The following is a 27,117-nucleotide window of genomic DNA, read 5'->3' on the forward strand; positions in this document are numbered from 1 at the left end:
GCCAAAGACAGATTCGATTTCTTGGTTTAAATGGCTGCTTCTCTGTTTGAGAGGCTGAAAAAGCAAAGCTGTGAAGGCGCTTATAAGGTTTGTGCAAACAGCCAATACAGGAGTGAGCGTGTGTGGGATATTTGGATGTATTGACATGTTTTGGGAGGGTTCTTCACCTTAAAATATTATGTTTAAAACTCTCTCATTCGTGCTTTGAAGTTGTGTTTTGATTGCTCCGAGCTTATTTGAAACTCAGAGTTGGTCAGATGAGCCAAATGAATCTGTGATCAGCTCAGGCTTTATTACATAACTCTCTTATTCATGTATGCCTTATTTCAGTCTTGCTAATGACATTTCAAGGCTTTGTCAAAGAAAACTACTTTGTTGCATGGCAACAAGAACAAGGAAATATTTCTCCTCATGCTCGTGCACCTTCTGTTCACAGTGGTGCACAGAGACAGAGAAACTCTCTGGTCTGGTGGCACCACAAATCTGAAGCAAGATGGAAATATACTGATATATGCACTTTTCACAGCAAATGTCTCTAATTACATGTTTTAAAATGTGATTTTCTACTGTGGCTTTATCATTCTCAGTTCCACGGTGTCTAAAACCAGATGAGAAGAAGCTGGAATGATGCAAAAATATTCAGCCGATAACTCTCATAATGCAGCTTTTTAATATGATCGTCTGTTGCGCAGAACTACGTATTAAAAATGAAATGTGCCAGTTTAAAGTGCTGGTTTCTGTTACTGAAGAGATACAGGAGTGTGCAGTAGTGTTTACAGCTACTGCTGTGCTCGTGTGTGTGTGCGTGTGTGTGTGTGTGTGTGTGTGTGTGTGTGTGTGTGTGTGTGTGGCTCGTTGCAGCATTCCTCGTGTTCAGGATAAAATCCCCGACCGGCTCTCTGCTTTGTTGGGCTGCTCTTTACAAGCTAACTTCTGGATGAATTTCGTGGTGTGGAAGTGTATCTCATGGCCTGGCTTACATATTTATTTTTTATCATTTAATAAGCCTTTTCAGCGTGGCTGTTGTGCAAGTGCTGCAGCTTATTTCGGACTGCATTAGAGTTTTTCTCTAGAGATTCTGCCTGTAGTTTTTAGTGCAGCTTGAATGAGATTTTCTTCTCTTTTGGAAAAGCAGTTCAGTTTCTACTCAGACGTGCGGGAATCTGCAAATACAGCATCGCCGTGTTTCATCTGTGTGTAATCTAACACCAGTGCAAACTGTCTTCATTCCTTTCTCCTGTTTTCTTTTTGTCTCAGCCGGTTCTTTGCCCTCTGGCAGGCTTTCCTCCCGTGTCTTTATTAATCACACTTCCCATTTTAGCTCTGTAGCATATGATCTTTAACAAAGTTATGTAAGGATGCTTCATTTAACACTAGTAGCATGAGGAGGCTCCATCAACATGCAGCAGATAGCAAACATTCATCATTTCACCCCTTCCTGTATTCAATAAAGCTTTGATACATTTTGAATTCCCTGTCGATAAAATAATGGCTTAAAGCCTCAAAAACAAACCAGTCTTTCCCTTTTCCGATGTTAAAACAAATATTGAAATAAGGATTCGCTTTTTCCTTTTTTGGAGTGAATCATTATAGTCTATTGTGGGATGTGAGTTTTTCTCATCCAAAGACATGATATCCCTCCAGAGTTGGTGTTGTTTAAGCCTCGTTATGACTTGCTGCATGTTTCAGAGGGGAGTAACGACTAATCCTGGAAAGCTTCACTTTCTTCATCATCCTGATTGTTGGGAGGATTGGCACACATGCAGCCTGTCACCTCACCTTTCTACCCCTCAGCTATAGATAACTGCTCCCACTCACAATTCAGGAGGGGTTTGAAACATGCAGCCAAAAAAAGTTGGGTGTAAAAATGCATATTTTAATACCCCAAAACTCTGATATCTGACAGAGCGCTGCAATCAATCATGTGGTTCCAAAGCACCCCAGGGAGGAATTAAAGAGGCGCAGCAGACGAGGGCGCTCAACCGCTAAGCTAATCACTAGGATTTTATTGGTTTGAATCAATATTGCCAGTCCACTGAAGGAATAAAGTTCCTGGAGGTCCTGGAGAGTAGACCAGTCAGTTGGGTCCAGCACCGGTGAAACCCCTGAATATATTCATGACGCCAGGACTGCTGCTCCTTCTCTGCTGTCAAACTAGAATAGAGAACTGATGGATTCCTGTCGGCTATTGACTCGATTCTGGTGAAACTGATTAAAAATTCATCTTTCCAGGTTCTGCTTTATCCCGCGCTTCCTGCGAAGCTTTATTAAATCTGCTGTAAAACCTCCGCCGCGATTAGCCAGAGCTGCAGCCACCGAGGCTAGGCGCTGCAATTATCCTAAGTCTTTCACATTTACATTGAAAGAGGGTCGTTTTACCGCCCGGGAAGAAGCATTACAGACCTCTGGAAGTGTGTCAGAACAGCAGGCATCAAGTTTGCTAGCAGTTAAAAGCTAGGAAATTCAAAATGAAGTGTCAGCGGTGGATGTTGGGGGACACTAGCATTAAGTATCGTTTTCATTCATGGGTGGGGATTAGACCACTCAGGCTGGACTCAGCCGGAGCTGCTTTTCTCTCGTTCATCAAAGTGCATTCGTCTTTCCTCTTCCCTTCTTTGAGCCCCGATCGTGTTTTTCATCTGAATCCTCCATTGTTTCCTTCCTCTCGTTCCATTTCCAGAGAATTATGTGATCATTTTTTTAACAAAAGGATAAATCTTTAGCTGTCTTTCACCTTTGGAGTGTCTAAGATCCGCTGGTATTTTGTGGCGGGAGCACAGATATCAAGAACTTGTGCCCGTGTTCTCTTTCCTTTTTACCTTTGTGCTGAGGAACAAAACGGGTTTTCCCAGAACTGAGTTCAGATATTTCACTACAGCGGTGAAAAGTGGATAGAAAAGTTATTGCACAAATCCCAATATTATAGCTGATGAGTGACATTATCAGTAACACCAAAACCATTATGCTCACCCTAAAAAACATGCTCATGTGTATTTATTTATCTGTTTCAAATTTTTGGCTGATTCTTCTCTTCAATGTGCTTCGGGGGCAACATTTATCCAGATTTAGTTATTTCCAGTTTTCTGCCATTCCTGATCTCCATGTTCCACCTGCAAGCCCAGCTGTAAACCACTGTGACCTCACTTCTTCTCTTTCAGCTTCTCCTTGAGCTTGTGTTCTCTACCTAGAGATATTTCCTGCTCTGCTCCACGGGAAGGTTGAGGCAGTTCATCCCAGATCAGTCATGAAAAAGCTTCAGGCAAACAAAGTTATAGCGATGTGATTCCTGGTCCAACTACAATGTGTGTGTGTGTGTGTCTGTCTGTTCTTGTACATAATAAGTACCAATATCGTCATTCTACTAGTAAACTGAGGACATTCTTAGGAAATCAGGACATTTTGGCAACTTCAGAGGTCAAGGTTAAGAGTTAGATTTTAAGGTTTGGGGTAGAATTCTGTGTGTGTGTGTGTGTGTGTGTGTGTGTGTGTGTGTGTGTGTGTGTGTGTGTGGTGTGTGTGTGTGTGTGTGTGTGTGTGTGTGTGTGTGTGTGCGCGTGTGTGTGTTTTGCAGGAAAGCTGCTGCTTGGTACTCTCTCAGGCTTTGGTAGATTACGTAGAGACACACCAACTCCAGGCCAACATGTCATCCGTGGACACTAGTTCCACCACGAGGTCAATGGTTCTTTGGAATGAAGAGTCACTAAAGCAGTAAATCAAAGACTGATGGCTCCTTTGTGCTTTATTTTTCTCAAAAAAGCCAGTGTTATTTTACAGATCTCATGGAAACACACAATAGGGACTAACAACAGCCTTCTTTGGGTGGAGAAGCTAACCCAGAAACTGAGAAACTGTGGAAAAGTGACCTAGAAATCAGGTTTCTCCATTTTGATGGGAAGTTCTGGGAAGCGGTTCATATACAAACTAGCAAGTAGTTCATGATTTTTCTACTTGAAATAGAGCAGTCACTTCCTTCTGCAGCCATCTTCTCCGCTGCACGATAAGCCCGAAGCCCCTCTTAGTTTACATAAAAATGTCCTGTTTTGAGTTTAGGGATCTGTTCCGTGATAATCAAATCAAATCACTTCATGTCAAGAATTCATCTTTAGGATATTCTCTTGCCTCAGGAACTGCAGAGGGGGAAATCTGCATCCTGTTTGTTGCAACCCAGACTTGCTGTTTCTGGCAACACCGGAGGCGTTGCGGCTGTGAAGCCTTCAGATGTAAAGACAGCAGGACAGTGAAGATACAATTTGGTTCCTAAATGCAGATAATTAACAGTAATGCACAAAAAGTTGAATGCTTTTATCTAAAATCTGTACTGTAACTCACTATTCCAACGTCCTGCTTTTATATGTTTTATTTCATATCTTTTATTGGTTCTCCCCAAACTTGTAAAGGTAACAGATGGATGGTTCTCTGGACTCCCTAAATCCCAATACAATAAATTCTCGTTTCACTGGAAACCCAGAGGGGAGCGACATTGGGGCGCTGCGGTGTCGGAGTTTGCAGGATTTCCTGACACCCTCCTGTCACATTCTGCTCCAGCTTGACAGCAGAAATGTCGCACATTAACCACATTCTGCTCTCGGCGTAACTTGCCTTAAATTTAGCCGATAAGAGTCGGGACACGGAAACGCGACCTCGAACAACTCGCACAGACAAAAAGCGCCTGCTGTGTCGGTTCTCATCGCCGAGTGTGGCTCCCTGCAGAAATGACAGCCAAGGAGGCTAGCTCATATACAGAACGTAGGATAACTCCATTTCAAAACAACCCAGTCAAAGAAATTCACTGGTTCCACGCTGAAATCTGGCTTACAGCCCTGAGCTTGATGGATTACTGTTAATTAATGAATCTAAGATGAAATGTCATCTGTAGGCTTTCAAGTTGCTGTTAGCTTTAGGATTTTTGTGCGTCTGTGGAGTTTCTCTCTGTCTTGTCTCATTATTGTCAATATTATGAAAGACTTCACCGGTTCTTTGACATTTACGCGGAACAAAGTGAGCAAAGCGTCCATACAAACATAGTCAGTGCATTTATGATTAATGTTTGCATAGAAACACAACCGTGCTGCACATTTGTGACTGTTTAATTTTGGGTTGTTGCAGATCTTATCGTTAAACTGGCGAAGGACAAGTTTGGAGCCCTTCAGACTGAATACCAAAAGGTAACTGCGGGTGTTTTTAAAAGGATTTCTGTGTGTGTTTTTCTTTGCTTTATTGCATTCCTTGTTTTCTTTGTGTGTTCTCATTATCACTTTGACATCTGAAGAGAATTACAGATTTTCACTCTGTTCCATCGCCTCACAGCACTTTGGGGGATTTTATGTTACGTGTGGATATGCATGCCAGTTTCAAATGATTTCTCTTCTGTTGTTTTATTGCTTTGCTTTTCCTTTGACGCCGTGTTGCCTCTGTCTTCTGCATGTCTTCTGGTCTCCCTCAGCCAGAGAACATAGTGCTGACCCTTCAGGTAAATTCTGCACAATGTACCTATAGCTGTAACACCCCCCCCCCCCCCCCCCCCCCCTTCCTGTCTCATTGTGCTCCACTGTAAAACAATGCTGATTGACCAGTTGTGCAGCTTCCCAACTCCCACCTTCTATTGTACTAACTGTTAGATTAGCTTTAGCCGTAGCTCATTTTTAATGTTCTAAATGCACATTTTCAGCTTCATAGAGGAGCAGCAATGCTGACTGGATTTTTACACTCATATTTTGTTATAAAATACTCCCAATTTTAGAAGTTTGTTAAACAAAAAGATGATCTTTTAGTGAAAAGCTACAAAGATGCTAATAGAATAAAGGTTTTGTTTCACAGTTCTACAACTGAAGTTGATTACAGCAGAATGCAGCTAATGCAAACCACTCCATAAACATTCATATCCAAACCCGGTAGTTTAAAAGTGCTGGTCAGCGAGTTCTCACATTTCCTTCTCAGCAGTCTTTGCTCTGATATCCACCCAAACCGCTGCAACAATGAAACGCACATGATCCCACTCTTGATCTGCTTCATGCTGATGTTGGCAAAACTCATTCGACGGCTGTAATTCTCCTCACAGTCCCTTGAACCAGTGACATGAACACGCAGTGCTTCAAAGTGTGAGGGCTTGAACATGGAAGGAAAAAGGAAATCCATGCTCCCAAAGTATGGGCGTTTTGGATTTGCCACCATCCACCAGGTTCATGTCTGACACACAAACCGCCCCCTTGTTAGGATTAAAACACACAAGATCACCTTCTAAGATCACATTGCCACATTATCTCTGCAAGCACTGCTTCCCTTCTCAGTTATTTTTTTATGTTTTTGCCTGTAAGTTGTGCAGAGAAAACTTAATAAAAAACATTAAGGTCTGCCTGTTGGGGATTCAACATTGATTCAACTTCTTTGAAACAAGTAGAGAGTTCTGAAATCTGTGGAATGAAAAACCTACCTCCACCTGAGTGGGAGTCGATAATCGCATGGTCTTAACTTTTGGATGAATTATGACTAAATGAATCTCCTGGAAAGACTAATGAAACAATATCGGAGGAATAAAGCTAAAAAGACCAAATTCTAAGCGATTTCTGGTTTCTCCAGCTCAGGAATGTTGGCAAATTCTTTTTATTTAGCAAGCGCCACCTTGCCTGAGGGCACTGTGGCAGACCCTGGGTGTGCAGTTCTCTGAACAAATCTCGGTTCTTCTTCCCAGACGCCACATCATCACCCAGTTTGCTCTTCTTTTTTGGAAGGGCACTTTCTTCTTTTGGGCACTTGCCAAGACAAAGCTGCGGTCCAAAAATAGTCAGAGCTGCAGGCCGTGGAACAGCGACAGCGAGGGGAAACATAAAACATTTCTCACCTTTTTTAAATGAAGAGACACCTGATAACAAGCAGAGCGCAGAAGCAGTAAAACAAAGCAAGGATGCCGATGAGCAGACTGTCCTCAACAACCAAGACTGGTGCACTTAGATGATAATCAACTGCATTTTCAAAATCCAATCCCCCATTCCTCCAATTTATCCTTGACCTAAAGCCTTCCGTATTTTTACAAGACATTTGAAGGCAGCTGCACCTGTAGCAGCACATGTCTGTGATCAAAGGCATTAGCTTGGCATCCCGAGTTCACCCAGTCTTGTCTCTTAAAAAGTCTTAAGTCAGTGCTTAATGCTGGCACTTTATTAGCACTGCAGGCTACAGCAGGTGGATGCAGCACATGGGTTTGCTGTGAAGCCTTCAAACACATGGGAATCACATTTTCTGCAAAGGTGGTCATGGATGGGGGGGACAAGCAGAAAATAAATGATCCGACTGGAAAGGTTACAAGCTTACGAGGAAATGAGCAAAACAATTCCTGATCTGATGAAAGAAAACTCTTTTCCAACAGTGTCGGTTGCTAAAGTAGCAACATGAATGAATTAGAAAATCAAATGAAACGCTCCGGTGGCGGTGACAGGCCGCTAGCTTGATGTTATCTTGATTGACACAATAATGCACCAGATGAAGTCTTGCCTAAATGGTTGAATAGTATCGAGTTGAACCGGTGGCTTTCGTCTCTCCCAGGGGGCTCATTTGTTACCTACTTTCAAGGAAAAAGGCTTTTGTTGTTCTATACAACCTCCATCTGTCCCCACTGAAGTCGGGTTCTTCCATGAGAGGTTCAGCGACACCACATGCAGAGCAGGGACCATTCCTTTGCTGCCCATTTGGGTTTTGTACGTTAAACTAACCCGTAGGACTTGTGAACCTGCCCACCAGCCCTGAGGAGAGAATGATCTCCATCATTTTCAGGAGCTTCTGTAACTGGTTATTAATCATAGGGTGGCTTTGATTGGAGAAATGGGGGGAAATGTGTTGTCAGCAGTGTTGCAGCATGTTTATTATTTATCCATCATTCTGTTTTCGAAGCGTAAAGACATTCCCCATGGTGAGATTCTATCAGATATTTTTAGATCTGTTACTCATTTCATTCTCCTTGTGCATCCTCTCTTCTCCCGTTTGTTGCTCTGGATCCACCTTTTTGTTTCCCTCCTCAACTCCGCCGCTACCCTCCTGATCCGTCCCTGTTTTCTCCCAACGACCCTACATCCCTTCACCCCCTCCTCCTGTTGTTTCATCTGTTTTCATCATTTCGGGTTGTCAGGTTTGCCTCCTTTTTCCTTTTTTGCCTCCCACGTGTTTTTCTATCTTTGATTTTCATCTCATTTTCCCTCCCATCCCTGCACCTCCGACCCCAGGCCATCTACTATGAGATCGGCTTCCTCGTGTGTGCGGCGGTGGGCCTCCTCTTCGCCATCCTCTTGCCAGTGGTCGGGCTCTTCTTCTGCATGTGCCGCTGCTGTGACAACTGCGGCGGGGAGATGCACCAACGCCAGCGGAAGAATGCAGACTGTCGGCGCGGCCTGCTGGGAACGCTGCTCTTCTCCACCTCATTGGTCATCACGTGAGTGTGACACACGCACTCGCTCACATGACACGGCTGAGGCGGAATATGCAGATAGCTGCTCGCTGGCGTGGTTTTCGTGTGCTGTGGTGCAGAAGTGCATGAGTCACGTGTGCGCAGGTTCAAACACCAGAATTACAGTAGTGGCAAGATTTGTAGTCATGCACTCTTCAGTGCTTGTTCATGCAAAATGTCACTGTACACACACGTGCGCGTGCACACACAACTCTGGTCATACGCAAACACAGTCTTGCACAGATCAGCCCCCCCATCCCCCACACTCTTTGCTATATTTAGTTAAGTCCTACTGTAGATAGTATGTGGCAGCACCCTTCATACTTGTATTCTTTGGTCATTATAATCTGCAGGGATTTGCTCTTAAAGCTTTACTCTGGTGGGATTTTTTTCATTCAAGGCAAAAAGGAATTTCAACCACATTTTGAACATCATCTTCAAATAAAATGTCTGCCACGTATCCTTTAAAAATGTCCTTAGAAATGCTCCAACGTAATCATCTGATCATCGCTCTTGCCTTTTCTAGTGCTATGACTGCATTTAGTGCTATTATACTTTGTTATGTCGCTACATCATTTCCTCTGCTGACATGGAATTTTTAGATATTAATGGAGGTTTTCCAATATGACATACATGTGTGACCCAGAACACATTCCTGGATTACTCACCTTTGACACTGAACTGCAATTAATTGACGAAATCTGAATAAATATGCTAATACTATCTCTTATACCAGTATGTGGCGTAGTTTAAGTATAATTTGAGCTGAACTCTTTCCGACAGAGCAACTCCTTACTCGGAGTGCTTTTCATACATCCATGGAGGCTTTTTAAAGACTATTTTACTTGTAGATTAAATTTTTGATATTAGGTAAGTGTGGAATAACATTAAAGTGATTAGATCTTCCCTCTGCTCATGTTGAAGGAAATATAGGAGCTAGTGGGCTGGAAAGGTGTGGGAATAAAGTTTGTTGTCTCTCAGCCATGCTACAGGCCACAGGGTGCATAATTCCTTCTTCACTCGAGTCTCAGCTACAGGAGATTCCGTAGCTGCTGGAGATGGAGCCGCGGCACAAAAGGCCTGGGAAAGTGTGTGTTTGCCTCTTGTGCTGAAGAAAAGATCCAGGAGTGTGCTTAGTCTGATGTCCTTTGACTCTCTGCCTTCAGTGGAATGAAGCCAGTTATTAGAAATTCCAAAGCAATATCCTCGGTGCCCAGACGCAGGAATCTAAGAGCGTCCTCAGAGCCGTTATTAAATCTCCCGCCGGCTACCAGCCCTGCAGAGACTGCAGTGGCTCTAATGAAGCAATCGCAGACAGGAGAGATGAGCAACAGGCTCGGGTCCAGAGTGTTGTCAGGAGGAAGCAGACAGAGAGGAGTGGCAGCAGAGATGTTCATTTGCCGCCTCCTTTATAAGCATGGAAATTCAGATATTTGGCATCATTACCTCCCCGCTGCTGCTGGCTTCTGAAGGCTCGTGCACACTAATACACAGTCTATCAGTGGAATCTGGGTCTGATTAAATGTTTCCTGTATTATCTCCATGATTGACTGCAGTCAAAAAAGATTAAATGCAGAAAATCACTGAATTTCTACTAATAGCTGCTAGATAAAAATGAAGCCTTTGACTTTAATTCGTGTAGGCAGAGATGGAGAGGTATTACCGCTGATTTTCATGTGAATGTCAGGCTTCCTTCAAGTTCGATAATGATCACAAAGTTGTCAAGATCTGGATTATTTTGCAGACATGGATCTTTACAATTCAACTTTATTACATATTAAAACATACACTTCCACAAAATGCTGTTCCCAGAACGTTTAGATTGTTTAGTATTCTTGAGTAATTTGGGGATTTTGAGTGAGATGGGCTCTATTACAACCAAACACTTTGAAGGTGATGGGGTGAAATCTGAGAGGAGCTAAATGCTCTGGTTGTAAACATGAATGAGTGATGCTGCGGGCGCCTGAGCAGTGCTGCAGGGATTAGTTCTCTTTTGCTTTCATTCACACGGGCATCAGTCTTGCAGAAAACGCTCCTGCTCCAATGCTACAAAGGCGACAAATGCGCTGTCAAAGTAGGTGGGCTTGTTGTTGAGAAAGCCACCAAACGCAGCAGATGTGGAGCTCAGCGGAGCATTCTTCCTGCAACACTGACTAGATTCCTATTGATTGTTACACAAACATAGATAATCATTTTAAAAGTATCGATGCCCTGATTAAACAGGCTCATCTTATTCATACAAGCTCTGAATCAGCTTCACAAATCAGCATTCGTCGAGATACGCGTGAATATTTAACAGGTATGCGCCAGTAGTCTGGCATGAAATCAGTACATTAGCATATCGGATGGAGTCCAAGTTTGTTTCTCTGACAATCAGATGAGTTCTTATTGGACTTAGATGGATAAATCTTTACTTTTGGTGCAGTGGATGTGTTCGTGCTCATTGGATTCAAAGCTTAATCTGTCATTACTCTCGGCCACCAGGTGGCGCTTTACTGGTGGGAATGGTGGTATCTGGTGTTATCTTTTTTATCTCTAATTACGTCTTCATTCAGACAGATGATGTCAGAGCTCCAGTGTAAACTGAAGATCTGCAAATAAAATGCGGTGTAATTTTAGCCACTATACAACACGTGACACATCATTAAAAAAACAAAACAACGGGAGCTGTTTGCAGTCTCCTCATAAGCTCTGATTTCACAAATCCACAGATTTCAAATGATAACAGGACAGATAGAAGATGCTTTCCTCAGTTCCAGCCATGTGGAAGACCCCTGCCTCGTGCTGTTTCCCAGCATGCATTTCAGCAATCTATTTCAGTCGCTGGGTGTCCAACACCATTAACACTAAAGGTCCCAACATTATGGGCTCTGTAATTCATGCTAATCACATTAGGCCTAATTAATGATAATGCGGGTGACAGCGAACTTCATGGCTCAAATGTCGCTGTCTTTTCTAGATGGTGACAGAAAGAGAGAGATGTCTTATGTCTCTCTTTGCTGCCTAACTAGAATCCTACGCAATCTTACAAAAGCCCTTTAAACTTAAGGTGGCAATGTTGCCGGATATGGAAGTGCTCACTTTCTGCCCTGTGAAATAAAATAAAACTAGGATTTTACTCATTTTACTCTTTATTTCCCAGAATTAAGAATTTGTCTCCATATATGATCATCTTACATATTTTCTCTTATTTTTTCTGTCATAAGAACTCAATTGTCTTGAATTATGAAGTGTCCCATTTTCCTTTGTTGGTTTTTGGCAGATCCCCAGTCCAGCAGCTATGTTACATATGCTAAAACACTGATAACAAAACTCGATTGATTAATTAAGCTATAACAAATTTCATAAATGTAATGAGATAACACAGATATCAAAGATATAAAGATTGTATCTGGTGCTGCATGATCACAGCTTTGTCACATCCTCTGGGGCCTTGCAGGCTTTACTGGGCTCTTGTGCTGCTGTGTGCACTCTCCACAGTAAACCAGTGACGTGAACCAGTCCAACAGCGATTTGACAGAGTGAATCTAATTGATGTTGCAGCTTTGGCGGCCTTTTTCCCCTTCGTGTTGCCACGGTGATGTGACACGTTATTTCATGGAAGAGAGTCGAAACTCCAAAGTGCAAATCTGCAGGGCTTGTTTACAGCCAAGAGGTGGTCTCTGTGTCAGGGAAGATTGGGACGTGGGATTTATGATCCAGAAATAGCAGCATTTCTAATGCACAGGGAGCTGTCATTCAATACTTTAAGTCTTTCGGGATCACCAGGCTAACAAATAATAGTCAACAAACACATTTAACCGAATAAAATGGTGAAAAAACAGCAATATTAATTAATAAACCTTTGACCTTCAACTCAGTCAAAAGAGATAAAGGGTAAAAAGCCAAGGTGCAAAATGTTATAAGGATTTATATGTTACAATAAACAAGAAACTATGATAATGATAATGATAAATCTTGGATTTAAAAAATCTTAAAATCCATATAAATTTAAAAAGTTCGGAAATTCCCTGGTGTTGTGCAAAATACAAAGGACTTGGAGTCAGAGCTGGAGATAATGATAATGTTGTAAAGGCACGCCGTCTCCTAATGAAGCTCGGGGGGACTCATTTTGAACACCGAATAAAGCAGGACAGCGGTTTGACCCATATAAATGTCTGACAGACAAAAGCAAAATCAACACAAAGAAATCTGAGGAGGTCAAATGAGATCAATCATGCTGGGGTCAGTTACACCAAGAGTAAATCTGACGTCCTGATTAACTGAGATTATCACATAAACAGACAGTCGCTCAGTTTATGCTTTAGATGAATCCTCACAATATGGTTTCTCATACTTAAAAACCAAAAAATGGCACGAATACCATCAAAGTTCAGTCTAGTGTTCATCTTTTAATAAAACCACAGAAGATTTCTTGAAAAATAGCCAAAATATCATACTAAATGAAACCGCCTGAAAGCTTTGTAGTTGTAGGAAAGGCTCAGAAGGTCACTGAAACAGAGTTAGAATTTAAAAACTAAAAGATGAATTTAAAATCAGTCTTCTGTCTGTGGTTGTTCATGCACTTGTGTTCCTAATGAATGACATTTATCAAAGATGAACATGACCAGAGACATTGGCAGCCTTTTGTTTTAGGGGATATTTAATGACTGTAAAAATTAAGCTATAACCATATGCATGAATTTATATATATTCTATATTTTTATCATGCCGAGTCAGTCACTATTCATTAACACTAGCTCTTTAAAAGTAAAAACCTAATTACTGACCTCACCAAACATCCCACGTCCTTCTCTTGAGACCCTGTAGACGCAGGCTCTGAGAGAAATAATCAAATTAAAATCAAAACTGAATCGATTCTAAGTGTGTTGGTCTGGTCAGACCTTAATAGAGTGCAAGAACTTGTTTTCAAGTTACCCTTTACGAAGTAAATTGCCAACAAGATGGCATTTATTCTTAAAATTTAATCACTGATACGCGAATACGAGGTTAATTGTTTTCATGACCTTCATCTTTCCAGTGAAGGTTTTCTGGGCAAATCCACCATCCTCATCTGTCTGGCTGCTTTACAGAGTGCAGACTCTTCCTACTCCTAAAATAGGATGCTGTTCAGATAACCAAAAAGAGAATTTGACCATATTTAACATGCCATAAGCAGTTCCTTTTTAACGGTTTTGTTGGTTCCGTCGGCCGTTTTGCTCCGAGTTTAGCAGCTGTATCATTCCTGGACACTTAACAGAGGGATTATGGGCTTACAGGAGGAAGCAACATCAGGGAAATAAGCAGCAAATTTGAGGAAAAGCTGTGCAGTCACGTAGCTTAAGTATTCAACAATTTCTTTTAATTCTCAATATTTGGAGCTACGCGCCCTGTCCTGGGAAGGCAGATCCAGATGATTAGTCATGACTCAACCTACCAATCAATCCTTCAAAAGATCAAATTTGTTAATATTTTCTACTGATTCTCGCTATCAAGCTGTTCATTGGAAATATAAATTCAAACAAATGTTAGCATAGTACATTAGTGTATTATTAGTGTCTGAGGTGTTATGAAGTAACTGTATATATGGTACAGGTGACTAAAGTGTGACGGGTCCACGTTTAAAGGCTTTATTTGGTTGTGCATGCTGATTTTCTCCCCGTGCACTTGACACCACTGGTTCGATGTTCGTGTATTGCTGCTGTGCAAATGTTTCAGCAGCCTTTTTTTTTTGTTCTGCGTTTACTTGTGCAGTGACAATTGTGATCTCTGGAGAGATAATGAAGGTCCAGTTTCAGCTGTGTGAACGCAGGGAGGGGCTGGACAGCAACTGTCTCAGCCTCGCAACCACAGTCAGCCTGAATGGGGGCCATTGTTGAAGTTTGTAAAAGCTGTGGAGCCACCAGACCATGTAACGCTCACTACCCAGGCCCCAGTAATGGCCTAGATACTGGTGCTCTTTGCACTATTTCTGTGCTTGTCTTCGTCTGCTGTTTTGGGGGTTTCCACCCTGTGGGAGTTTCATGTGTCATTTGGCTTTAGCCCAAACAAGGATTAGAGCGCTTTCACAAAGTTGCCAGAGGTAAATCTTCCTGCCACCGTGTTTGAGTCAATAAGACACTACAGTACAGACACAAAGAATGTGTGTGTGTGTGTGTGTGTGTGTGAGAGAGAGAGAGTGTTTAAGACCTCATTATTCCATTACCACAAGTGCCTGCAACAACCAGACTGTTGAAGGTGGACTGCAGAACGTTACTACACACGTTTGCTGGAAAGCGGTTGAAATTCTCAAAGCCTCTTTGTTTTGCTGTTGGATTCCAGTGACCTTGCTGGACACTGAGCGAGCGAGAGACAAAGGGGGAAGAGAGGGAGGTGGATGACGGGACACAGAGGGAACCCTGGGCAAAAGAGGATGCAACAAGAAAAGAATGAAAGCAGGAGGGTCTGACAAGAAGTTGCAGGAGGGAGAGGAATAAAAAGGGCAGGTTTGTTAATGTGAGACGCATCACAGACAAATATAAAACAACAGTGTTTGTGTGGGTTCGTGTGGAGCTTGACAAAAGGCATTTGTAGTGGAAGTGGGCATTTTCCCTCTCTTCTCTGTGTCCCAGCATCTTTGGCCCAGTTTCTCATGAAGTCCTCGTCTACAATGATGCCATTAATCCTGTCACGATGTATGACAGGATAAACATCACACACGCTTGTTATATGATCAGAATTTCCACATCTATTCTCCCAGTCAATGCCAAAAGAAATCAAAAAGATAAAAACAACACCACTGACACTGATCTGGTTTGGAAGGAAGAACTTAAGCATTGCAAAGTTGAAATACATATTATTTCGTCAGGCCCTCAACCATTAGACATAACCCCACCTTGTTTGCACCTCAGTCACATATATACCATATAAACATAGGCAGCTTTTGCTTTGATTCATCTCCATTGATCTAAACCTTCCCAGGAGCCTTTAGGCAATCGCGTCGTTCCCTCCTGTTAGTCATCTTACATCATTCATAAAGCTGCTTTTTCCACCGAGGCCTTTCTAAAAATGAGATGCAGCCAGTTACACAACGGTTGCCTCTCCACAACTGTCAAAGACTTGATGTTCACGTTCCACTGAACCATCCTGAAGATGTTCACTCTGTGAGAACTGGACATGCTCACGTGCGTGCACCCTTGGACGCGCAGCATCGCTTTGAGCTGCTGAATCGAAAATTTCAGTGTGGATGAGGGTGAGTCACGGAAATGGCTAAATATTACGGGGTGTGTTTCCCTTGATGTTGTTCACGCTAATTAGGCTTTGCACCAGGCTACTTGGTTTTTTGAAGTGTGCAAGAGGCTCTCTTTAATGGTCTGCTTCATGCTCGTCAGTGTTCTCGCTTCTAATTTGAATATGTTTACAACCCACAGACCTGATATTATTCAAGACGGGGAGCTTAATGAAGATATACCTGCATTCTCTGCCTCAATATCTGCTTCATCTCTTATTATCCTAAATATGCATGAAATGAATACAGGCCACATCATCCACAGGCTTAATGTAAATATTTATGAATTAACATTTCAAATTGAATAAACCTTGACATGCACATTTAGAAACTGCTGGTGTCTTGATGAATAGCAATTAGAAGAATTGTTATTTTGATTGCTGTCACGGAAATGAAGCTGACTCCACAGGTCCACTCAGGAAGAGCAGGGAAAGGCAACGTGCACACCGCCCCCTACTGTTAATAAGCTGTTATCACCCCCAGTTTTTCAGTCTCCTGGGATAAAGTTAACAGCATTGCAATTCTTTCCTTTTTTTGTAGGATTGGGGTACTGTGTGCCTATGCTGCCAACCAGAATCTGAGCTCTCAGGTGAAGAACATCCGCAGATACGTCAACAGCAACATGAGGGACCTGCACACTTTCGCTAATGACACACCCATGGTGAGAGTGACGTTCTTCCGGTTATGCACATCGTAGCAAAAGGGTGCAAAGACACGTGGTTGTTGTCCCACACTCTCATTGACAAAATACCATGAAACAAAAAAAATGTTCTTAGGAGTGGAATCTGCAGGGATCTGCTTCTGTTTATAACTCTGCTCTCCTCTGTTGTGTTTCATGTTTGCAGCAAATTGATTACCTAATATCCCAGTACGCCACCGCCAAGAACAAAGTCATCTATGACCTAAATAGTGAGTAGACCTGCTCCTTCCTCTCAGATACTGAGGGAAACGGACAGAATCCCCTGCATATGATCTGAATTAACTTTCTTTGACTTGTTTTCACAAAAGACATCTGACATAACTAGGTCTAGATAGCTGCAATGACTGTTCCCTTGAGAGTCTACCCTATTTTGCTCCTGCAGAAATGCTGACAGCATAAAAGACTTGCAAAAAACAGTTTTTAAATGTGTGCCATAAAGAAAGAGGCGTCGGATATGGTGCGGTTTTCTTCTGTTGATCTAATGGCGAGTTGTCTACAGATATAGGTCCGTTATTAGGTGGAAGGATACATGATCAGTTGGATAAGGAGGTCCATGCAGCCCTGGACGGAGCGCTCAATATGGCTGCAGGTAACAACATTTGTTTAATTTCCTCTGGTTATGACACGGTCATGTTGCCATTATAACCTCCAGGCGGCTAAATGCACAGTGTAAAATTGTGATAGTTGTCTTTTCCATGGACCAACAAGTAAACCTCTCTTTAGAGTTCTTGTTGGAGTTTTTTCCATTCTGGACTCATGTAGGAGAAGCGGATTACTCTGTAGATATGAAGTTATGACAGTAGGCTTACATTATCAATTTTCCCCCCCAGATGCTTATATGCTTATTTAAAAAAATAACATGCCTTCCTTTGAATCCTACAAATGTATCATACCCTGTTACCTTTTCTCAGTTATCCCACAGTCCCATATCTACGATCCATCTGTATGAAATATTGGATTACTTGTTCTTGTTGACAGTAGTTGTTTTGTTTTTTTTATCTTTATATTTTTTTTCTATAAAGTGAAAATCGACAGAGCCATGAAAGGTAACACAGTGACTGGAAACCTACTCACAACCCTTTGACCCCTGACCTTTTGACCCGTGGTTTGCTCCTTTGTGATCCTGAGTTTCTCAAGGAATGATAACCTGGTAATATTGTTAAAACTGCACAAGGCAAGGTCTAATTTAACTGGCGAAACCGAGAAATGACAAATGAATTCTGTGATGTTTTAAAGCGGTCACCTGAATACAAACAGATTTGCCTTTCTTTTGAATTGCAAATGAAAAATTCTTGCCTAGTGCGGCTTTAATTGAGTGAAACCTCTTCATCTTGCCCAAATTCCCTTGAACCTGAACGTGGAAATGTCTCTTTTTACCTCCCAATGTCAAGTCGACCGTACGTTTGTATACAGCTGTAAACAGACGTTTGACTACGTGAATTATTCATTACTGGACTCGTCGCCCAGCAGAAAAGAGAAGTGCTGATGATTAAAATGCACCAAATGTAGCAGTTTACACTCATAAGTGTGCGTTGTGTTCCTACTGGGGCTGAGCCGAGTAGCTTCCATCAGTCTTAAGAATCCATATTGGGATTCATCTGATAAGAAGAAAAGCTAAGAACACTGGGTCAAAGTAAAGACAAAAACTGTCAAATGAGATTAAGATTAAATCAAGTCCAAAATAAAATAGTAGAAACTGTAGGTTTTCCATCCTAACTCGTCTGAATGTCATTCAGATTCACTCGGCTCAGGTCTGAGTTGAAGCAACATTGGATCTTGTTTAATTGGCTCTCATTTCGTCATGTAACTTACTAATTATTGGTGTCACAAATCAACATTTAATGCATGAAAGTATTTCTACTGAGTTCATCTGACAAACATTTTTAATGCCCTGTGTTTCCTGTCGTTCACCTACACTTTTAACAATTTTGCATAATTCCCTTGAAACAAAACAAAAATCTTTAAACAACATTTTCTCGACATGATTGGTCTTTTTGCACACAATCAAACATCTTTTTATATAATTTAATAGAGCTGAGGGTGATTTTAAGGTGATGTTTGTATTAATTATGGTATTTTTTACTATTTTAATGTTTGATTCAGCCATGAGAGAAACCAAGGAGGCTTTGGAGAATTCCAGCATGGGTCTGGAGGTCCTCCAGGACGGAACTGGGAAACTCGGCTTCAACCTGAGCCTGGTCCGGACCAGCATCAACCGCACCCTCAGCGACCCCGGCTGTCACGACGAGAAGTCGGACGCCACCACTGCACAGCTGTGCCGCAACATCAGACAGTCGCTGTCTCAGCTGCAGATCAGTGCAAACTTTACACGCGTGCGTAACCTTAACGAGGCACATTTGGCCGCAGAGATGCAGCCGTGGATGCAGTTTAAAACCGTAAAAACCGCATTTTTAGAAAAACAAACCACGGACTGTGTTAACGCGGTTGAATGGTTCCCAGTAATGATGTTTACCCCACATCCGTCTGCTTGATCTCACCTATTAATGCCTGTTGCAGATCACTGAAGGTTTAGCAGGAGTTGCTAATCATTTAGCATGCTTCATTTTTTACATTTCAGTTGCCAAACGTGAACAGTCAACTAGAAAGAATGAAAGACGTATTGAAAATGGACCTCAGCATCATTGTCCAGAAGGTGAGCTTGGACCACGTAACAACCGCTAACTCAACCGGTTTAACTTGGAACTTTTATTTCAACTGACAGATTTAACGTGTCCTCCGTGTCCGCAGGGCTTTTCCTCTTTGAATGACACACCGCACATGGTGACCGAACAGACCAGGAGTGTTGTGGAGAGTAAGTTCGGAAGGACCCACCTCGTCCCTCTTTCTTTAGTCGTCTCTTCCCCAGTTCTGTGTTCTGGCCTTTTGTTGACACTGATGGATTCATTGAACGATCTGTCACTCAGATGTGCAGACTCTGATGGATGACATCGGCAAAAACATCAGCAGCTTTTCCAAAATATTCCCCGTGCAGAGCTGCTTGTCCAACTTCACCATCTTTATCAGCCATGTTCACGCCAAGATTGAGGACCACTACCCTGAAATTGACAGAATGGACTTTTACAGGTAAACCCACGTCCCAAATCCTGAGAAAAGCTGTAACAGTTATGTGCTGTGACATTTCTGGCTTTACATGTTCCGTCTTATGAGACAGGTTTATATTAATATCACTTCTACATTCATTTATGTTAAAAGAGTGCAGGAGGAGGAAAGTTCGCATCTCAGTTCTGTCTCTCAAAGACACTCAGTGTCTCATTTTTAGCCCCAGTCCAGCAGGATTTCTCTGCTGTCTTAACTGTTTACTCACAGGTGGATTGGCTGTATTACTCTGTGCTGCATGGTGGTTCTGGTACTGGCATTCAACTACCTGGGCCTGCTGTGCGGCACCCTGGGCTACGACAAGCACGCCTCACCCACGACACGAGGCTGCATCTCGAACACGGGGGGAACGATGCTGATTGCGTGAGTCTTCTGCCTGAATTCAAACTGGAAAAGAATGAATAGATATCTCTGATCTCACTTCTGCTGGTGCTCGCCTCATAATGATGCTCATCTCAGGCTCCGTATCTGGATCCACAGTGACCAAACTGGGATCGATTCCACTTTGGACTCAAAGCACTTCAGTCTACGATCTCATTTGGCCTAAGAGTGTGTCTGTTCTCCACAGTGGGGTTGGGATCAGCTTCATCTTCTCCTGGGTGCTGATGGGACTGGTGACCATCATCTTCCTGGCTGGAGGAAACATGGAGAAGCTCGTGTGTGAGCCCTTCCACACTAAAGAGGTCTTCAAGGCAAGTCGTTAAACCACAATTTTAATGGAATTACCCGCACCATTCATCAGCATCCTGCTGCCCTCAGCAGTTCAAACCTCGTTTCAGTCATGGAAATGGGAAGTAATTCAATTCTGCTTCAGTGTGATCGGTGTGTTCCTGGAGGACTGATCGCTGCTCCTTCTGCTCTGTGATATTGCAGGTTGTCGACACTCCGTATCTGGTCCACCCAGACTGGAAGAACTTCATCCCGGGATACTTGTACAATGACTCTGACATGGAGCTGACAGCCGAGAGCTTTTACAGGCAAAGCAAACTCATTTTATTTTTCTGGCACCTTTCAGGAGTCGTGTTGTAATAATGATTATTCTCACATGTTTGCATACACACATACACACACACGCTACTCACTCTTGTTAATTATCAGATGGGGAATCGCGTCAGGCGTCAATGGAGTGATGAGCAGACCTAATTCTTCCCACAGTGGGGAATGTTGCCAAAACACCTCTGACTGGAACACTGAAAACGAGCAACAAGCATGATGAAACTCTCGTCTCTGTCTTTTTAGCACTTGCAAAGACAACAGAGGCATCTACTCTGCACTGCGGCTGGACAAAGTCTTCAACGTCTCCTCTTTCCTGAACACCACAATGGTCAGTATCCTCGCAGTGCAACTGTACGTCTGCTAACATGCTAAAGCTATCGTTTCTCTATATACTGGCGCAATTATTGTCTATTTTAACATAACATTCAGTCAACCAGCTTGTATTGTATTTGTTTCTGCACCTCATTAAAACATGATTATACCTATTCCCCCCAAGTTTACGAAAGATGTGGTGGCTCGACTGAACAATGTCAAGATAGACCTGAGGGGAATAATCCTGTTGGAGGCAGAAGGGAAGCAGAACCTGCTGGATTTCTCAGAAGCAGGACTTTTGGAAATCAACTACGCCGACTACCTGGAAGAGGTGATTCAAATACCCGCTAGCAAAGGACAGAACACCTTAAATCTCAAATGTTCTGTGGCATTCTCCTCTTTTATGGACTAAAATCTTATCATGGTTTAGAAATAGAACCATAACCAAATGTACAAAGTGAAAGGTTTCTTAGGAATATTAAATTAAGCCATCCCTGAAGCAGGTGACCATGCCTATGTCTCATCCAAAACAATATTATATCCTTCAAACAGGAGCAATTAATAATGAGAATGTTGTTATTTAATTGATACACATTTGATGATAATGGGTGTTCCAGTATTTTTTGGGATACATGAGATGTTTCCATGTGTCAATGGAAATCTCTTTTTTGTATCTTCAGGTCAACAAAGGAGTCACTGTGGTGGATCTGCTGTCATTTGCCAGAGAGCTGGAGGCTCAGACCGACCTCATGGTAAACCTACTCAAACGCTCTTGCTCGTGAAACATTTCGAGTAGACTTTTACAGCGTTACACATGCAAATGACGCACCTGATTGATTAAAAACTGTCGATGCTGTTGAAGCATTTTGCTGTCCTGGCTTGGTGATGCTTTGAACTTTAGCAGTTTTATAGTTTCAGTTGCCAAACAGGCAGCATAAAAGCCGGTTATGAATGAGATTCATGCCTCATACTGTATAATATCTTTAGGCTGAACTTCCTGTGTGTGTGTGTGTGTGTGTGTGTGTGTGTGTGTGTGTGTGTGTGTGTGTGTGTGTTTCAGCCCAGAGGTGGTCTGCAGATGGCCCTGAAAGGTCACGCTGGCACTCTGCGGCAGATCCACAGTCAGCAGATCATCCCCATGGAGCAGGCCATGGTAATGCTCCTCTCTGTCTCTGATCTCAGTCGCTCTGATGTTCACGCCTGACCGAACTTGAGTTTTTAAGATTTAATCTGCAGGTTTTTTGCCCGGCCAGTGTCGGTGATTTGAAGACTCCTATTTTCAGTTAGTCTCATCTTGGGAAACATGAACTGACGTGACACTGTTTTCACATTTTGCTTTGGTGTAGAGCCCAAACGCAGAAGCCCGTAGCCTAATGCAGTCTAGGGGGATGCTGAAAGATGCTTTCTGTTTAAGGGGAATGTGTGCTTTAGTTTTAATTTTCTAGCAAATGTTGTAAAGTCTTTCCCGTTCTCGCCACTTTTTTCCTGTCCGACCAATCAACTGGTGATTAAATTTCCCTTAATGTTCTTTTATTAACTGTTGTGCAAAGAAGAAAGTGTTTATTTTAAAGGGACTAAATCTACCGATGTAAGCGTATATTTAAGATGTGCTCCTTTAGCTCTGTGCCTTAAAATGTTGTCACGTCGTCGTATATCTGCTTATTCCCATCCCTGCTGTACTAAGTGGGATTAACTGACATGTTAAAGAATTTGTTTTCTTCCTTGACTACACAACAAGCAAATTAAATATTCCGTTTTCTATTGTTTGTCAAATAGAATACCTTTCTTTAGAATAAAACCAGTGATTCACAGCTACTTGCCACTGCAGCCGGCGGTCTGATCGCAGCCTTAACAACAGCTTTTTATTTTTCTTTTCCTTCTTTATTTTTTACTCAAGAAATATGTTAAAGCAAGGGTAAGCAGAGATATGTCTGTGTCCCTATCCATTATCTCAAATATTTAGAGAGATTTAAACCTGAAATATTACTATTTGGGTGGGTACAATGTACTTTATCTAGTTTATGTTTATGTGGTTGTACTTGATATGCATTTACATAATTATCTGAGACCCTGGGTCCTCACATGAGGACATGTATGCACATATAGAAAAGGTCTCAGAAGGACGCAGTGGCCGTTCTTTATAGCATTTGTTAAAGATGAAGGGTTTTGTACCAAAATATTGCAAAATATCCACATTTGGGAACAAAAGGAGCAACCTTTCCGTCATTGCATGATGAATGTCCGTGGATATTGAGTTTTGGAACAACCCCTCAGCATGCCTGCAGAATATCCTTCCAGTGCCAGTTTTGTTTGTGTCCTGCCATCTGTCCCGTATTGGTGTGAAATCTGTCTGCATCTGCCATCATTTTCAATGCTAATTTGGGCTCCTTCTGTCCCTTTAAAGAGTGCGTTGAACCAAAGTATGAGGTACTTGGAGAGAACGGCCTCAGACCTGCCAGTAAGTCCACCAAACCAGGTCAATCTGAAATCCAGTCAGACATCTAAGCTTAATCCTCTTTTTCCTTCACATTTTTCCTCACTCCAGAACAAAGTTTTGGCTGTTATTGAAGCCATCGAAGCTGCCCAATATCTCATCTCCCACAATGCAACACACCTAATCAATCAGGTAAAGCGCCGCTCTCTTTGTCTGTGTTCTTAAATGGTAAAGTACCTGTTACTGACGCTGCCTTCGTCTATCACAGGAAACTGCTAAATTTACAGCCACCATTGTTGGCTACTTCCATCAATATATAGAGTGGGTCAAAACAGCTGTAAGTATCAACTCGGGCTGTGGTTCTAGTCGTTCTTATTGGATTTAAAGGAAATGTTAGTGGAAACCTCATTGCTGCATTTTAAAGTGAAATATGAAATAAAGAGGATGTTGTGTTTTCCTGAAACGGCATTAATGTTCTAAGTAAGTTTGGTTTTGTTGTGTGCAGCTGGCCATGGAGGTTGCACCATGTAAACCCTTCAGCAACATGATCGACACGGTAGAAATCGTCACCTGCAGCTTTTTGGTGGATTCCATGGTAATTAAGCAAGAAAGGCGGGATAAAACAGGCAACGGGAGCAGGCGGCAGGATGTTTTAAATGAGCAGTGATACAGTCTAGACTAGGTTCATTAATTAGGTTTCATTTTTTCCGGTTCTGTGGCTGGGAAAATTGCATCACAGACCTTTAATGTAGCATTAAGGTTGATAAACGGGCTTTTGTTCCCCTCACAGAACACGTTCTGGATGGGTCTGGGCTGCAGCACCCTTTTACTGCTCCCAAGCATCATCTTAGCAGTGAAACTAGCCAAGTTCTACCGCAGGATGGAGACGGAGGATGTTTACGACGAGTGAGTGACCCTGCTTGTTCTTCCCTGCTGCCTTTTATTTTTAGATTTCATTCACCTTAAAAAAAGGTTTCCTCATTTTACAATGTCAGTGGTTGCAGGACTTCCTTCTCTCATCTTAGTTGCAAATCATTAATTTTCTGACGTTCATGTTAATGTTGTGAGTTTTACGTAGTCTTGCTGTAGTTTTGCTCTGTTGTGTTTATTTTCTCCCTCCCTCTCTCTTCTGTGTAGTTCCTCTGTGTCTGGAACTTGGCATTTTACTTTGTGATAACCATTTCTACAATTTCCATCTCCCGCGATCCTCATCTTTTGTCTCATTCCTCTCGGTCGAGCACTTGGCACTTTACAAAGAAGCATTGATGCGTTTCTTTGTTGAGAACCTCATGTTCCTCATCACTGGGCTCATGTCAAGCAGCTTTTCATCCAACTGTGTCTATCTGCGGCTTCCATCGCCATCTGATCCGCTCTGGGTTGCCCACGTCCTGGTGCATTTCTGTCGCTCAACCTTTCAGTAACATGTTCTTTTTTGTGTACCTTTATAGCATTGAGACAGTTCCCATGAAAACGTAAGACGTTCTTCCCACCTCCTTGTCCTGTTCGCTCACTCTGTGCTCTTTCTCTGGATCTTGTACATAGAACTGTTTACTAAATTCTTGGTGCTGATTTACATTTCTACGCTTGGATTTTGCTCTTCTGGGTGGATTGTTTGGCTTCTTGTCGTGCGCTACCTTTGAAAAGTGTCCCTTACCTTTCACGAAGGGCTCTTGCAATCATCACCTTAAAATCCACCTGTTTTTATAAGCGATAGTGTAAATAACATCAACCACCCATCTCCTAACATTCATAACAAAAAAGAAAGCTTTACTACAAATAAGAGCCTTTTTATTTCAGACATTTGCTCAGCATGCTGTGTCTCTCATGTAACTCATTATTCATCCTTTTTATACAACATTTTGTTTCCAGTATGGAAATTGATAATAATGGTTATCATAGTGAGCGCTCGCAGGTTATCCCAGATCCTTTGATGACAAGGTAAACATTACAAACCTTCTGTTTTTGCATGCTGGGGGAGGTGGAGGCATGCTTCAAGTGGTGGAAACTTTAACCAGGGAGGGGGCAATTTGCATGACATGAAAATAATGTAACCAGGGAAATAGGAAGGTATCTGACTGCTGAAAAGTAATGGTAGCTTTTATTGGAAATGACTTAAGTTGATCTAAGTACAAGACTTTCTATGTGAGTGTAAAATACAGACCAAAAAAATGGAATTATCAGTGAACTGTTTGGTAATTTCCTCCCTCATGTTGCTGGAAGTCTCATTCCCTTGTGGATTAGAATTGTCATGTAAAAAAAAAAAACCGCATTCATAGGAAAAGTCTCAAAGTGTGTGCTACTATCAGATTAGCTTGTTTTTGTCAGCAAGGTTGCCGTCACTTCTGGTCTGCTCGTGTTTTATCAAAGCTTTGCTACCATTACTTCTCACACGTGCATAATAAAACATTCTATTCTATGTTTTCAACGGGCATCTGACTAACACAACGCATGCCGATGTGTGCTGGAATGAAAAACAAAACCTCTTCTTTCTTCTTATTTAGATTCAGCCAAAGTCCAATGAATGTACACCTGATCATTTTGTTCAGAGAGAGGCAAGCATGTTAAACGTTGTTGGGATGCCGGAATGCTGCTTCTTTCATTTGTTTCTCATCTAACAAAAAGTCTAACCCGCATGTTTTATTTAAATTGTGTGGTCTTGCCCTGGATGGGCATCAAAGAAGAGAGCAAAACAGCTAAATTACTGCACACTGCTGGGCTTAATTACTACCCACGTTTCAAATGTTTGAATCTGTTCAGTTTCATTATAAATAATGTGTTAAACCTCCTAATTATTTTTTTCCTAAAAATGATAGCACCAAAAAATACATTAATATACAATGATTTTAGTGCTAGTAGTCAGAATCACTTATTTAAAAACTAGGTAAAATGACCAAAATTTAAAATGAAAGCCGTTGTGAATTGTTATTGTACAAAAGTGAAGCCAGAAACATTTTCTAATCCTCACTGACCATAATGAGTGCACGGAGCTGCCAATACCTAAAAAGAATTCCTTGGGAAGGATTTACCGGTATTTTGCTTTTTACTCGGGCTTTCACCACAACCGTCCGCCAGGGGGCGCGCAAAACGTTTCAGCCTCACTTGAGTACTCCTGCGTTACCTGTGATGACAACACTGACTGAGAGGACCTAAGCTGGTTCTTTAACGTGCTGTGCAGTTCAGGTGTGGATGTTTTCAAAGCTGTCTTGCTCTCTTTCTTATGAAACACTCTTCTTTGCTGTCACAGAAGGAGCTGCTATTTACTTATTAACAGTTATATTGAGATCCACCTGTATTTTGCTGTTAATTCTGGGCCCTGGTATGTGTGCTTGTAGCATTCCTACGTATGACACTATGAACAGGTTCCCCCGGGCCTCGGCTCCCCCGAGGCACATCGATTGGTGACAGAGAGCCAGCTCTTGTTATGGCTCCTGAAAGGTACTGGAAACCCGACAAGCTCTGTCCCGCTATTTCTAATTTGACCTCCAATCTTTAACCTTCTTTCTACACAGCGGCCATTTTCTCGTTCTGCCCGTCCACCTGCTGTATTTTGCCGCCTTTCCTCCTCTAACTAAACCCTCTAACGCTTCTTTACAGCTTGTTTTAGTGCTTTTCTGCTCACAGTGACTTTGCAGGAAAACCATCATGGTGAGAACTGTTTATTTTGGAAACACTGATGAGCCATAAATGTCATCATGATATTTATGTGTGACTCCTTGTGACTGCTTAGTCAGTGCGCCCTAGAGGAGAGATGCTGGGTGTGCTCGTTCCGTGGTTTTGTCAAATTGGATGTTTATTAACCGTTGCATAATTTTATAGACAACATCAGGAATACAGTATTTAGCTCATGTTTTGACATGCTTTCACCTTTTTATCGGATT

The 27,117-nt window shown here is 42.1% G+C and overlaps 1 protein-coding gene across 25 annotated transcripts in view; it reads left to right on the forward strand.

Moving 5' to 3' along the window:
- Positions 1-27,117, forward strand: part of prom1a (prominin 1a) — a 38,180-nt gene that overhangs the window by 8,571 nt on the left and 2,492 nt on the right. The window contains exons 2-29 of one of the 25 annotated variants that reach the window (XR_008951957.1): positions 5,107-5,165; positions 5,444-5,470; positions 8,214-8,419; positions 16,221-16,341; positions 16,526-16,589; positions 16,880-16,969; positions 17,403-17,426; positions 18,484-18,713; positions 18,959-19,033; positions 19,129-19,192; positions 19,305-19,464; positions 19,708-19,860; positions 20,066-20,189; positions 20,371-20,474; positions 20,737-20,821; positions 20,990-21,136; positions 21,486-21,557; positions 21,866-21,958; positions 22,703-22,720; positions 23,210-23,263; positions 23,351-23,431; positions 23,508-23,576; positions 23,745-23,834; positions 24,030-24,145; positions 24,688-24,711; positions 25,109-25,177; positions 26,572-26,674; positions 26,834-26,884. Coding sequence is in view for 4 of the 25 variants with exons in the window: in XM_057042580.1 (XP_056898560.1) it covers positions 5,107-5,165; positions 5,444-5,470; positions 8,214-8,419; positions 16,221-16,341; positions 16,526-16,589; positions 16,880-16,969; positions 17,403-17,426; positions 18,484-18,713; positions 18,959-19,033; positions 19,129-19,192; positions 19,305-19,464; positions 19,708-19,860; positions 20,066-20,189; positions 20,371-20,474; positions 20,737-20,821; positions 20,990-21,136; positions 21,486-21,557; positions 21,866-21,958; positions 22,703-22,720; positions 23,210-23,263; positions 23,351-23,431; positions 23,508-23,576; positions 23,745-23,834; positions 24,030-24,145; positions 24,688-24,711; positions 25,109-25,177 (2,419 nt within the window). In the remaining 21 variants the exon portion in view is untranslated. Of the gene's footprint in view, positions 1-5,106; positions 5,166-5,443; positions 5,471-8,213; positions 8,420-16,220; positions 16,342-16,525; positions 16,590-16,879; positions 16,970-17,402; positions 17,427-18,483; positions 18,714-18,958; positions 19,034-19,128; positions 19,193-19,304; positions 19,465-19,707; positions 19,861-20,065; positions 20,190-20,370; positions 20,475-20,736; positions 20,822-20,989; positions 21,137-21,485; positions 21,558-21,865; positions 21,959-22,702; positions 22,721-23,209; positions 23,264-23,350; positions 23,432-23,507; positions 23,577-23,744; positions 23,835-24,029; positions 24,150-24,376; positions 26,885-27,117 lie in introns of those variants that run through there. The other 24 variants (XR_008951955.1, XR_008951956.1, XR_008951963.1 and 21 more) reach the window with 24 other exon arrangements.

Source organism: Takifugu flavidus, chromosome 9 (assembly GCF_003711565.1).
Source record: "Takifugu flavidus isolate HTHZ2018 chromosome 9, ASM371156v2, whole genome shotgun sequence".
Lineage (NCBI taxonomy): Eukaryota > Metazoa > Chordata > Actinopteri > Tetraodontiformes > Tetraodontidae > Takifugu > Takifugu flavidus.